At 40.1% G+C, this 14,678-nt stretch overlaps 1 protein-coding gene across 2 annotated transcripts in view; it reads left to right on the top strand.

Annotated features, from left to right (window-relative positions):
* Nucleotides 1-9,144, top strand: part of SKAP2 (src kinase associated phosphoprotein 2) — a 153,550-nt gene extending 144,406 nt beyond the window's left edge. For both annotated transcript variants that reach the window (XM_047763827.1, XM_047763828.1), the window contains exons 12-13: nt 6,276-6,377; nt 6,810-9,144. In XM_047763827.1, the coding sequence (XP_047619783.1) occupies nt 6,276-6,368 (93 nt within the window). In that variant the 3' untranslated portion in view covers nt 6,369-6,377; nt 6,810-9,144. The remainder of the gene's footprint in view (nt 1-6,275; nt 6,378-6,809) is intronic.
* The last annotated feature ends 5,534 nt before the right edge of the window (nt 9,145-14,678 follow it).

Genomic DNA, 14,678 nt, shown 5'->3' on the forward strand with positions numbered 1-14,678 from the left:
CTTTATAGATGAGAAAATTTTGAGTCTCCACATAATTGGGAAAAAGAATAAATAAAGGGATAATTGAAAAAAGGATTTAGGGCCACGGGTGCGGCCCTAAAAAAAGGACAAGAGACCAAAAAAAAAAAAAAAGGAGTAACAGTGGCAGATGTTACCCTCAACAACCAAAAATTATAGTAAATAACAGATTTCATAAAGCTAATTCTGTGAGGGTCCAAATATATAATAACTAGATTTATTGATTTATGTTAGGTATGTAACTGGATTATTGGGGAAATCTCAAAGAATGATATAAATCTAAACCAAAAAAATCACCTCTAAAGAACTTGGGGATTGCCCAAGGGCTCATGTCAAGTTCATAGTGAGCTGGGATAAGACTCTAGATCTTGTGAGAAAATAATCACAAGAAGCAGCAACTGAAAACCCAAAAGATTTTCTTGTCGACCTGCCCCACCGTTTCTGCCTTTGCAGGTTCTGTCTTAACCTCTTCAGTACTTACAATAAATTCAACCGAAGTCATTTTTTCACAGAACTTGGAGTTATTTGGTCCCGGTTCTGCAAGGGTAGGTATCTTTCTTTCTGCAAGTGGAATTTAGGCTTTTTGGACAAGGTATCCTGCATAACGCATTGGAAAGCTTGATGGGCAACAGCCAGCCACGAGTAAGAGCAACACACTTCATACTGTGAAGCTAAACATACATCCGAACCAAATGTTTATCATTGCTAAAATTCTTCAAGTGTGTCTAATGTATACAAAGAAGAGGTATTACTGTTGGAAATTACACCTTTTAAGAAAACATGTAGGATAGTCAGCTGGCGCATCCTCCAGGATGAAGAAAGAGCCTGTTCCATCATTCGGTACCTATTTAATGAATATCTCACACACATCCTGGAGTGTAGGGCGTGCGGATTAAGTATATGACATTGCTATGATCCCAGTGAATTTGTACTTTATTTATTGATTGAAGAGACAAAACTAAAGTGCTTAAAATCTATTGAGGAATAAATGCTCAGCTTGAAATGGGAGATGTAAGTATGGATTAGACAGTTTGGAGGCAACTTCATGAAAGCTGGGTAGCTTGAGTCGCATCTTCGTCGCTGGTTAGGATTCGGATGAGGAAGGGGAGACAGCCCCAGGGGAGGGGGCACCTGTGTACAGAGGCAGGAACGTGAGCAGCATGGAAGGTTGGACTGTGGACCAGAGCAGTGAGAGAAGTGGCTAGCAGGGTGGGAAGAGGCCAAGCAGAGGCGTTTGTCATTAATACATTGGGGAGCTGGTCTAAGTTCTTAAGAAGCCAGTTTCTAAGAAGGAGAGAAAGGCTGAGTCGATGATGCCCCCGTCCACAGTGAGGCAGTGAAGGCCTGAACTAGAGCAGTGGCAGCTGGAAGAGTTGACAGAGTCATGTACTGGTTGGTGAAGTACACCAAGTGCCAGGACCACCCTCTACTAAGCATGAGTTGATTTTCTTTGCCTAAGGCTACCTGTGAATCATCAATCTGAGTATCAGTTTTTACTTTATGGTATCGTGAATGTTGACTGTGTAGAAATTTGAATTAAAAGTGTCTTGACTCTGGAAGATAGAATTTGTTATAGGAATTAAGTCCTTACTGTCACCTTCCTTACTTGTCCTTTGTCTCCCTGTCTTTAAAAACGGAGTACACAGTGCATGGAGAAAAAAATGTGATTCTTTGAGTTAGAGTAACTCAGAATCAAACCTGTCTAGTAAATTATAAAGTAATGAGGCCGATTTCCATAAGCTGGTAAGAGACTCAGGGCTTAAAGCAGGTTCATGAATGGTGGTATTCAAACATCAGGGAGGGCTTTAGAAATAATTAGTGTCCATTTCCTCATTTAACAGGTTAAGAGACTAAGAGTCAAGCAGTTAATGTGTAGATAATAATAGTAAAACACCAAAGTTGTCAAGTTCCTGTGGGGCATATTAAGAGAACCTTTGAAATGATGGATGTATAAGAAATGATTCTTATAAAGTTTCTAATTGGAGATAATAAAAAGTAAGAGATCAAAGAGGCAGCCTTGAAGAAAGTATTTCCATATTTTAAATAGTTACGTAGTTTTCGTGCTACTACAATGTTTGTGAACAATTTGAAAAAAAAAAATTTTGAAAATGCCACAATGAACAGTTGGAAGACAGTGATAAAGTCCACTGGTTCTGAATCTCAGTGTAGTTTCTGTTTGGTCAGTAAAATTAGCTTTTTTTCCATACCAGGCTTTGTATGTGTCGAAGCACAGATACATGTTTGAAGAAAGGAATGTTGTCTTTTAACCTTTCTAACACCTATTTCTTTCAAACAGATTGGTAACCACTTTCTGAAAGGGGTGGTACATCACAAAATCTATTAATGTTTCAAGTTTCTGTTAAGGCAGAATTCTTTTCCCATATGGTTTGTAGAAAGTGGATTCACATTCTTAAGAAATGAGAATCATGGTGCTGAAAAGGATTTAAGTAAGTGTTGGGGCTTTATTTAAGGGTAAAATAATACACTGCCAGAGAGAGAAGGTTTAGTTAATGAGCAAACATGGACATATGTCTGCTCTTGTGTTGGATAAAGTCTGTTTCACTCTATCACAACTAGTCCTTTTTTTCCTGCCTTATTACATAATCACTTTATTAGTTAATGATTGAGGCCTAAAATTTTAATCACAAAACAAAACAAATAAAAACTATTTTAATGATATGAAAATAGAAAACAGAGTTAGATCAGAGCTGTTCAGTGCTGCTTTATGATTATTGTCTCAAATTACTGGGCAAGTTTGGCTTTTTTGCTTCTTTGACTGCCATATTACATTTTGCCTTGAAGCCATCCATTTTGCAGATATTGAATTTCTTTTGAGTACTATTTTTATACAGTAAGCATCACTACACCTCTGGATCTTGATAGCATACCATGGGAGGAGAAAGAAGCTTTGTGTTAGTAATTACCTAACATTGTCAGAAGCTGACTGCAGGCCTCTTTCTAGTGATAACAGAATAACCGCATAATGTAGCTTTATAGCACATGATTAATAGAAAATAATTACACGTCCTACAAAGGGATGCAATATTTCTTATAAATTGACTAGAATGGTTTCCTGTAGATTAAAGGACTCTTCATTATTTTATCAGTCCTCCTGAAGTACAGCCACTTGCCTGTGTTAGCATTTCAGCTGATGTTAAGAGCCGCGTAGGGTGAAGGATACCAGATGGCAGACCTTCTTGTACCTGAGATCTCATATGCCATCAGGATGACGTGATGCTTCCTAACCTTCCCCAGATTTAGATGGCAGCCTGGTATGGTTTTGTCTCTTTATTTTTTGTTTATTAACAAGATAAGGTTTGAGGGTTGTCTTTTCTTAATGACCCCCTGTGACTTTTAAGACCCATGCTACACTTAGTATGTGGACAGCGAGACAGCGTTGTATGGATTGCATTCTTTTCCGCTGTAAGTAATCTATCATCCATAATCACATTTGTTTGGGGGCAGCAAACAGGGAAGGCAAAGGCAGGTTTTCTTCCTCCAAAGGAAACCGTGGGTGCTCTTGGATCTTCAGGCTGAAGTTGAGAGCGCCGTACTCCGAGAAGCATCTTCCGTCCAACATATAGGCTGCAAATGGTTTAATTGGGATTCATGTTGCTCAGGAGGCTCATATAGAGGGCGGTGATGGCAAAAGTAAAAGCTTCTGTGTTTGCAGTCTTGCCGACAGACTCTAATGGCTGCAGTGTAAATCCATCAATTTGCCTACTAGATTTTTATCTCACTGTATTTTATCTTCCCTCTTAATTCCACACAGGAGTGCTATCTGGAATTCTTTATGAATGTAAAGTAATAAACATTCTGGTTTTTTATTTTTACCCTTTTCTGATTTAAACCTGTGATATTTTAGTGGACTTGTATGAGGTGTGTATTTCATATGCTTTTCAACTCTTTTAAATTAATTAAGGGAAGCATTTAAGATTATTTTAGTCTAAAACTTAATTTTTTCCTGAAGTGTTCCTTTTCAGGGATTTGTTTACAGCTGAATCCTGTAGTTTCTATTTAATGACTCTTATCAGCTACCACCATACGAAAGTCTTTCATGTATGAAGTGTGTCACTGGTCCTTTGTTGAAGTGATTCACTGGATATCAGTTTCTTAAGTTTGGATGGGAGTGAGCTTTTTGAGAACAATAATATGCCCTTAATTGAGAGTGTAGATTGTCATCAAAGCAGAATATTAAAAAGTAATGTGAACTTTCTGGTTTGTAATTTGAATCGAAACATTGAAACCCAGATTGCAGGCCGTTCTCTGAAAGCAGGCTTGGGTCTGCTCTCACGCAAGGTGTTCTTTCTCTTTCTGTTTCGACCCTTTAGGGGACTGGTTCCTTTCCTAGTTCTTGGTAATCCATTGAAAAAACTCTTAGATTGACACCGCGTAAGCGCTTTCACCCTTCGACTTACTCTGGTAACCATCCATTTTGAAATCTTACACTGTAAGCCTTTCGCCTCTGCAAGGTGAAATACATTTGTTTTGTTAAGCATTCGGCTCTAATTATATTCATTGCCTCAAAAATTGAAAGGGGCAGTTTTATTAGGTACCTATTAGAATATAATGGTTGCTAATCACAGCCCTCAATAAGTTGGTATTTTCTTCTGATAAACTTATTCTGCACAGATGATGGGCTTCTTCATTGAGTTCTGGGCATCGGGCTATTTTCATTGCTTGGAGAGTTTTGTCCACTAAGTCCACCCTCTCAGTGAACTTTTCAACTTCCAGTCTTGAGTCTATGCCTCATAAGCCAGAGCTGTGCCTTTATTAAAATCAGGCCTGTCCCCTCTTTTCCTTCCGTCTTATTCTTACAATAAATCTGATATATCTCATTGTTTAAAAAGCACTTATAGATTTGAATCCTATAATCTATTGACAGGCTGCATATCCGTACACACATGGGAATGTTGCTACATTTGTATGGAAGAATTGTATGCGTTTCCTGTCTGATGGCCAATAGCATAGCTAGTAATCAATACAAATGTTAAGTCTGTACTGATATTAACATTCCCTCCCCGCATGTAACTCAATATGCATATGCACATTTATCTATGACTCTGATGTTGGAAATCATAGCCTATTGAATTACTTTGGGGATTGATTTTAAAAATTTATCTTATATGAAAAATTAAATTTGGGCCCTACAATGCTTTTTCAGAGTATTGCTTTTTGGAAGATATTATTCTTGAAACTTGTAATTCATTTTACTTTGTTTGTATCCCACTAAACATAAATAAATTTGAGCTAAAAATACATTAGTCAATCTGGCAGACAAATGAGACCAGTTACAGTGTTCGTGATGCCTGGAGCAGCAGTGTGTCTGTCAGTGGAGGCAAAGGGAAGCAGAGGAGGCACAGGTTTAGCTCATGCTGCAAAACAAACACAAAAATGACTCATCCATCACTCTTTTTTACAGCCAGATTAATATTTTGCCTTTATAACTTGCGATACTTTTATTTCTTATTGAGCTTCCCTCTAAGGATGACTCTAATACCACCCTTACATCTCCTCTATTCGTCCTTTACCTGATGCAGTTTGTTGTCAATAAGAGCAACAATGAATGCGTTCAGGAATCTTTTTAAAAGGAGCCCTTTTGTGAATTATTTTGGAAAGCCAATGTGGGGACAGCTTATTCGTGTTTTTTGTATTCTCTAACTTCTCTGTTGAAAATGCCTACTCTCATGTGTTAGATTTTCCTAAAAAGGGACATGTCTCCTACATGCTAAATCATTTTTGGTCATATGAGTTTAGAAATTAAGCAGTTTATTTAAAAATATATATATAATTCTATCTTGCTAGATGATAAGCTCCTTGAAGGCAAAGATAGTATCATACGGATCCTGGCTGTGACCTTGTAGCCTCTAGCGGGGTGTTTACATGGTCAAAGGTGCCCCCCAGGTTGTGGGGGGTGGGGGGGGGAGGGGAGGAGAGAGAGAGAAGGAAAAGGGCCCCAGGGAACCGACTTCCTCATGCAGTTTCGTTTGCTAGGTTCCTGTCCTAGGTGACTGTTTGTGTGTTTGCGCGCTGGACTCAACAGGCTAAACAGGCTTTGTCTTAAACGTTCATTTAAATCTTTGTCTAACAGCATTTTTAAAGTGTCCAGAAACAAACAAAAAGATGAAAATGTTTCAATTTGCAGCTCAAGCTCCTATAACTTTATAAAAAGAAATAACATTTCTAAGAAGTTGCACACAAACGACATTGTACTTACACCAGTCTAAAGGTTAATATTGCATATTGTTTTCAATTAGGAATACAATAGATATGGCTGGTGGGTAGGAGAAATGAAGGGAGCCATTGGCTTGGTGCCGAAAGCCTACATAATGGAGATGTATGATATTTGAGAGTCCTGGGTAAGTACATTTTAATCCAATATTCTGTAATAGCTCATATGTTCTCTTGGTCTCTGCATTATGAGTCTTTGCCTTTTAAAAAGTCTTTATAGTTTTCTGATAACACGAAGATCATGCTCCCAAATCATCTTCTTTTTTTAAAGAAAAATCTGATTTTATTCTAAAAATAACTTCAGAGAGTTTACTTTGGGAATAAATAGATTATTTAGAGAAAATTCCTTTGAGAATAACCAGCTGTTTTCCCAAATCTCCTCCTCTTTAGTAAAATACCACTTTTATGGCCTTTCTGAGGAGCTGAATTGACAAAATATTGAACAAACATTCATTTTTTTTTTCCCCTGGGCTAAAAGTGTAATTTTTTTTCTAAGCAGGGAAAATCAACATTTTGACTGAAAAAAAAATTAAAATGCAACTTTCCCTTTCTGTCTGCAGAAAAGGAAGATTCTTCTGCTCATCTGCAAATGCTTGGGATGGGGAGTCATCGTGAAAACACGAGTGACAGCTCATAACCTTTCTTTGTTTTGTTAAACATCATTGTCTTTGTTATTTTATGCATTCATTATAAAATGCTTCTGATGTGAAATTAAAGGAAGGATATTAATGTAAATTAAATGCAGGCAGTAAAATTATACCTGTTGCTATCTTGCAAAGAAATAATCATAGTTTTTATTTACTCATTTGATTTGTGTGAAGACTTCAGCACTATTTCATATGTATCACACAGCGTTGCTACTTTTAGGATGAGTTGTAATTTCTCTTAATACTGGATATCAATTATTTTTTAGAGTATAATGTATAATTTCATAGACATTTCAACTGAATATATCATGCACGTTTTGGGTAGCTGCTAGCTGAAGAATGTAGTTTTGTTAAAACATCATAGATGAGTTATCTTAGTATTTATTTTTCATACAGTAGTAGCATGTCTTCATGAAAGAATTTTTACTGATTGGCAAATACAGCCACAAGAGAGAAATGGTAGAATTGCAAATGAGAGGAGCTGGCCCCTTCTGCAACACATGTGCAGACCAGAACTGTGGTTTGTGCAAAGCCCTTTACCAGTAACAAATACTCTGGTTGCATGATGGGCTTGCCGACATTTTCTACTGTAGTTCTCTTTAAATTTAATGAAATAAAAAATTTGTAAGCAGTCCCATTCTGCCACTCGTATGATATAATGATGGCGTGGAGGGTCTCAGTGTCTTCTCAAAGTGAGAAGGCACAGCCAAGCAGCCTCTTACCCTGCCTGATCGGTACTATGCCATCAGAGTCCAGCGCTGCAGCTCTCAGCCTCCGCTGTGCTTCTCAAAGCAATGAGAGGACAGGACGGCTCGGAGAGGAGAGTGTCAAAATCATGATGGGAACATATGGCAACAGGTGAGTGGGAGGGTAACCTTAGCCCGACGCGGAGGGTAGCCGGACTTGCAGAGGGAGGTTTGTGGCGTTCGATCGTTATTTTTTTCATGTACATTTGAAATCAAAGGTATTTTAAAGGCCTACAAGGGTCCAGTATGGCCTTAATATATATCAGAATATGCTGCTGACTGGACAGTTATTTGGAGTAGATATAATCTGCTAATCTTGAGTCATTGATTAGAAGGTCCTGCCTTTATTAAACTTTTCAGATCTTTGTTTTAAAGATAAGGATTCGAGCCATGCAAATGAGCTGATCATATTGAAAAACCTCTATTATTTATAAGCATATTTCCCAGTTTATATTTTACTTTTATCCCCTCCATACTGTGGTCACCTGATTTCACATGTAAAAAAAAATATTAATTTTAGGGATTGTGGGTGAAGTCTGGTTTATATAAATTGGGCATTGTCAAGTGAAAGCGTTCAGAGAGTCATCTGTGCGCTTGTTAATCTTTTCCTAATAGAGAGCCACTGGAATAGATCGAAATCATCGTGGCAAAAGTGAGGCAACCAGAGATGAATTAAGTAGGGTGGTTTTCAAAGCCTGAGAGATTGAAAAGCCAAAGCAATTGTTGGTTCTGCTGCAAATGTCGATAGACTTTCTTGCGGCTGCAGGTTTGATGCTTCTGGTCTAAGGGAAGATTTTAGTCCTGGGCCAGTAGATGGCAGCAGCTTTTCGTCGCAAAGGAGCCCACTTGGAACCCTCCCCCCTCAGGCACAAACTCCCTCGACACGAAAGCGTTTCGAAGGCTTTTGCCGCTCCTTTTACAGTCAATCCAGGAGAGGGAGTCCTTTGCCAGCGGATGCCAGAGAGCCACTCTGAATGGTGATGGCACAGAAAAAAGTGCTACTTCTGTCCAGAGCTCCTCTGGCCTTTGTTCTTTTCAAACTTGAATGTAGGTGGGAGGGGAGAAGGGAAATAAAACATTTTTAATTGATATGACAGGAAAAACAGCCATTCCTTTCAGCTCATGACTACTTTATGTTCATGTGGTGAAATCATTCGTGTAGGAGGAGGAAGAAAGTTTTCTTTACACCCTTGACAGTATGTCAGCCTCTCTTCAAGATCGTAATAATATCATTAATGAGAATTTAAACAACAGGGCTTGTTAGAAAATATGCTAATTGCTGCGTTCTCATTATGTTTGCTTAGCTTTTATTTGTTTTTCTATGAACAGTCAGAGAGTTCATTTTTTTCCAAAGGTGATTGTAAGTCATATTTTACATAGCATTTTGCTTGATTATTTGCTCTGTACTGAATTTGTCCTCTATTGCCATTAGATCTTACAATAATGTTCCACTCTGCAAATTTTTAAGGTTCAAATAAAGTTTAATTGTTTGCAAACTGTTATGATGCTAATAATTCAACAGCCTGCTGTGTTACTAATGAAATTACTTTGTTATGATTAATTTGGAAAATAGTGTGTTGATTGTAGTAATTAAGCACAACAAGGTGAAGTAAATGATTCTAATGCCATCTGGCCTCCAAACTGAATGAAGAAATGAAATAGGGATGTCATCTGAATTTATTCAAAGAAGTAAGGATAATACAAATTACTTTCATTGCTGTAGGATTTACACTTAACCACGGCTCACTCCATTCTGTTTTTGCCACTTTGTGGTATATGACAGTTTCTGTTATGAAAAAGAATGTTGTTTAGCGTAGCAATTGTTTTGAATACTTTATATTGTTTTAAGTAGGTGATTTTTATCTTGTGCTAATTTAATTACAGATAATTATATAAGGTATTACAGGATCATAGAAAATCACTTTTCAACCATCTGTAGGTGAACTCTCTGTATGTGGAGGGGTTTTTGCCATTAGCGTTGGATATAGGCTTTTTCGCAAAGAGGAGAGGTTCCATTCAGTTGTTTCTAAAGTATTTCCAGTCGAGACTCTCTCGTAGGTCTTGTGATTCCTACTTTTCCTATAATTTCTTCAGTCTAACTTATTGCTGCTCATTTCAGAGCCTGCTGCCTCCCAGGGTCATGATTCAAAACCAGAACCCAGAGCTGAGCTATACACTAGAAATCCAGGTTTGCAGTTCAGCCTCCATGAGAACACTTACCCTGACACACACGTGGTTGAAAAGCTTAAACTTCATCAGGAAGACTGAGTGCAGGCATTGTGAGAATTTTCAAATCCAAGTACTTGCACGTCTCAGATGAATCAGTTGTTCCCATTTCAGTTGTTGAATGGAATTATAGACATAGATTGTACAGAGGTTACTTTTACTTCTCTTGAGTTCAGTAGACTGGAGAATATTGAAAAGCAATCCACATGGCAAAGAAGGAAGTGGTGGGGATTAAAACGTAATCATACCGTAGAAAACACAGATTCACTCAGAGCCTAAAGGAATGTAATTCATATACACAATATAAAAGCCTTTGTTAAAATGGCCTGGTTTGTAAGTAAAATCCTGAGTATTCTGAAATCCAGAGAAACAAATAAATAGTATATTATTAAAGTATCTTTCTACAAATTTAACCTGCAATCAAACGCGTAACTCACACACTTGATCCTCTGGATTGGCAACAAGGGGTTTCTGGACATTCTCACCTTCAGCCATATTACCGTCCTCAGCCTTGTAGTTGAATTCTTCTAGAATGTTTGTTAGGACCTCGAATAGTGTAACATTCTGCTTCTGATGCAGTAAAAACTTACAAACGTATTTGTAATTTTGTACATGGAATGACATTTCGTTAATGCTGTGTTCCAGGGGCTTTTTCTTGTTTTCCATGGTAGAATCTGCTCTGTTGCTACTTGACCAGAAACATGATTTATTGCCAGCATGATACTTCAGAGTATATGGTGTGTATCCAGTAAATGTTTATTAATTAACTGATGCGCCCCCACCCCCCCAGAATCTAAGATTTAAGAAGAAAAGAGCTTGACTTCTCTAAATCTGGGAGAGAAAATGCCTTTATCAGTTAGTTCATTGGCTTTCTGACTGACAGTGTTCTCTTAGTCAAAAAAGTCAGTCCCCTGTATTGAGTCTTTAAAAGCAGCTTCATTATCCTCATAATACCGTCAGCAAGTAGATTGGATTGGCTTTGCTGGTAGCAGAATTGAGTGAGATTGTGACGAGCAGCAAAGTTGAATGTGGCAGCCAGTCTTTGGATGTTTCCTCTCTCCCTTTCCTGGGTCTAGTGTTGTCACTCTTGCAGAGAAGGCACGAGTGACGCAGGCAACGTGGGGCAAGTAATGTCCTTACACTTCCCGGAACACCCCACATCCCTGCTGCCCTGCGTTCCCCCGGAGCAATAACAGATCCAAGCTTCTGATCTTGGAAGCAGTCTAGCTGAAGCCTTGGATGGATCAAAAAGGAATTTCTGAAAGTGGGAAGTTTCACAGTAGTTGCCCAATCCAACCATAATTCAGTTTTTTTGTCTTAAAAAGTTCATATCCTATTTCTTTAAAGCTGTATTGTTCTTTTAACTTGAGTGCTTTGAGTCCCAAGATGAAAGGAACATAAACAAAGAAAGTAGGTGTGGGCCTCCCAGTGCGCAGCTGAGGTCTGTAAGACTGGGAGAAGGGCTGGAAATGGAGCAGTTAAAATCCTTATGCATGTGTGCAAAGACGTGAAACGAGAAATTGCCCCCAAAGCCCATCTTATAAGTGTTTCTCCTCATGTTGGGACCTTGGAAAATGTTTCCTTAGGTTTCTCCCTTCTCCATTCTCACTGTTTTCTTCTCTTAGCTATTACTCAGGTAGTACACAACAGACTTGTCTGTTTATTGTTTATTATGTAAAAATATCACTCTTGCTAGACTAAGAGCAGGTGCCACTCTGTGACTTGAGCAGCCGTTTAACTCTTGTTTGAGGAAAGTGTCGCATAGGTACTCTCAAGGGAGAAACTTCATGCCACCAGCGTAGGCACGTTAAAAATGGCTGCTTTAATGAGGATGCGGGTTCGATCCCTGACCTTGCTCAGTGGGTCCGGGATCTGGCGTTGCCATGAGCTGTGGTGTAGATTGCACACACAGCTCGGATCCCACGTTGCTGTGGCTGTAGCATAGGCTGGCAGCTAAAGCTCTGATTTGACCTCTAGCCTGGGAACCTCCATATGCCACGGATGCAGCCCTAAAAAATTTTTTTTATAAAAGGGGGAAAAAAAGTGACTGCTTTAGAAGAGGAGAAAATCCCAGTAAATAAGCAGCTTCCCACACACTGCCTCCCCTTCCAGCTTTCAGGAGAGTCCATTTAGAAAACTGTGCGTTCTTTACTGTCATGTCAAAATGATGATAGCGGTTTAACTAAGATCCTAATAGCAATAGCTAATATTAACTGAGTGTTGGCTGCTTGTCATGCTGTGTGCTTTTCAGTCAGTCCTTCTAACAACCCTTCTGTTGTTTCTTCCCATTTTCCTGGTTAGGAAACTGAGGTTAAGTAATTTGTCCCGAGGTCCGGGAGGAATAAGTTACCAGATCTCCCTCCCTTCAATTCATTCTGCCTCCCGGTACTATAACGAATTCAGACCAAATACTTAATTCTAGTCTTTGCATGTTGTAGGTGCTCTAGAAAGCTTACTGACTGCTGATGATGCCATCACTCTTATAGAGTCTGGATCGTGGGAAAAGAGCCGTTCGGGAATTGACACTTGGTCAGCTGCATTTGCCGCATGTAGTCTTAAAGCAAACCGTGGTGGCTGTGTCATGCAGAGCAGCTGATGTGCAATGGAGAAGAAACATTAATGCTAGAGCGTTTCTAGCCGTGAACTTCCAGTCTGGCTGAAAATAGAAAGTCAAGGCACCATAGTCAAGAGAGGACACGATGCCAAAGGGAGCCCTTTTTATCTTCTTTTTACAGCCCCACCCACAGCACGTGGAAGTTCCCAGGCTAGAGGTCCAATTGGACCTGCAGTTGCCAGCCCACGCCACAGCCACAGCAATGTGGGATCTGAGCCGCATCTGCAGCCTACAACTGCAGCTCACGGCAATGACAGATCCTTAACCCACTGAGTGAGGCCAAGGATCAAACCCACATCCTCATGGATGCTAGTCAGGTCTTAATTCCCTGGGCAAAGGGACCATTTTGGAGCCTTTTCTATTCTTTCCATCTCCTCAGGTCAAGCCCAAGGACACTGACCAGGCAAGGCAACTTTGGAGAGGACTTTAAAGCTGACTGCTTCTGCCTCAAATAGCTTCCAATTAGTTGTTTTTGGGGAATGGTGTTTAAATGGACAGTTTGGGTTTTGTTTTCTTTTTTCTTTTTAGAAAAAAAGCAGTTTAGGAGTCCCCGTTGTGGCGCAGTGGTTAACGAATCCGACTAGGAACCATGAGGTTGCAGGTTCGGTCCCTGCCCTTGCTCAGTGGGTTGACGATCCAGCGTTGCCGCGAGCTGTGGTGTAGGTTGCAGATGCGGCTCGGATCCCGAGTTGCTGTGGCTCTGGCGTAGGCCAGTGGCTACAGCTCTGATTCGACCCCTAGCCTGGGAACCTCCATATGCCTCGGGAGCGGCCCAAAGAAATAGCAAAAAGACAAAAAGACAAAAAACAAAAAAAAGCAGTTTAAAAGATTATCATTAAACTGTTCAGGAGCTCCCTTTGTAGCTCAGTGGAAATGAACTTGACTGGTGTCCATGAGGATGTGGGTTTGATCCCTGGCCTTGCTCAGTGGGTTAAGGATACGGCATTGCCGTGAGCTATAGTTGCAGGCGAGGCTTGGATCCAGCATTGCTGTAGCTGTGGTGTAAGCCAGTGGCTACAGCTCCTATTCGACCCCTAGCCTGGGAACTTCCGTGTGCCCACAGGTACAATCCTAAAAAAAGCAAAGAAATAAAATTGTTCAACCCTTTACAGTCAGTGTATAAACATCATTATAAAACTTGTGTGATTTTGTAACTGAGTGATGTCTGATGTAAGACGTTTTCTACTTGTTGAGATGTGAATTCTCTTAAGAAAATATCTGGCACTTAAGTACGAGGTCTTATTCCTTGGGCATCTACATAATGCCTTGTACAGGGCATAACATGAAAGTCTTCTCTGTTTTCTAAATAAAAAAATATTTTAGATCTTTCTGTATCTCAGCGGTTGGAGACTGGTTGGGGCTTGGGGAACAGAAGATAAGAACAAACATGGATTAGAGGGCTCTGGAATTTAGCCTGGGGAGGGGTGAGACTGGCCCCGTCATGGTCCCAAGTGCAGCCTGGAGCACTGGCCATCTGATAGCCCAAAACAAGGGGGTTCAGTTGCCCAGGAGTCTCTGGTTCTGTGTAGTACTCTGAAAGGCTTCCATGCCTGGCACCCAGAATGTCATGCTCCTCAAGGACAGGGAGCGAATGACCTCACATTGTCCCGTCTCCAGCTGCCCACCAAGTAGATTTCATTGGTGTAAAATAACCTGTTCCATCCAGATGGAGACACGACTCATTCCTAATTCCTGGTTCGCACACTCACGCTCTGTGGAGTCGCCATCATTCCCTGCTTCCATGGCTTTCTACCACTTTCTCCCTCCGCCAGCTTTCCCAAGGAGCTGAGTCACAGGAAGCATGAGACAGAGAATGCCTAGCCCTCTGCGGAGCTATCGACATCACCCGTGCTCTCTGTTTTCTGTGAACCCAGCAAAAGCAAGGTATATAAAACTGTGTGTTTATCCCGTCACGTGCACCCTGAACTGAAAACCTGAAATGTAGCATCTTGCAAGTGCGCTTTGGTCTCTATCTGTTGCTTTGCTTCAGTCGGTCAGCATATTTGCTGTATTCTTTATTATCGTCTCAGGGCTTCTATTTCTCTTCCTAGCTAATTAAATGATTCCATTTTGAATAATTATATTTAAGTGCCAACTGTGTGCTAGGGGCATTTCAAACGTAGAATTCGGCCGCAGTCTTTCCCAAGCAGACTCATGGGCTGAGTGAAACAGGACGTAAACTCAGGGAGGGACCAG

This window comes from Phacochoerus africanus, chromosome 16 (genome assembly GCF_016906955.1).
Source record: "Phacochoerus africanus isolate WHEZ1 chromosome 16, ROS_Pafr_v1, whole genome shotgun sequence".
In the NCBI taxonomy this organism is placed as follows: Eukaryota; Metazoa; Chordata; class Mammalia; order Artiodactyla; family Suidae; genus Phacochoerus; species Phacochoerus africanus.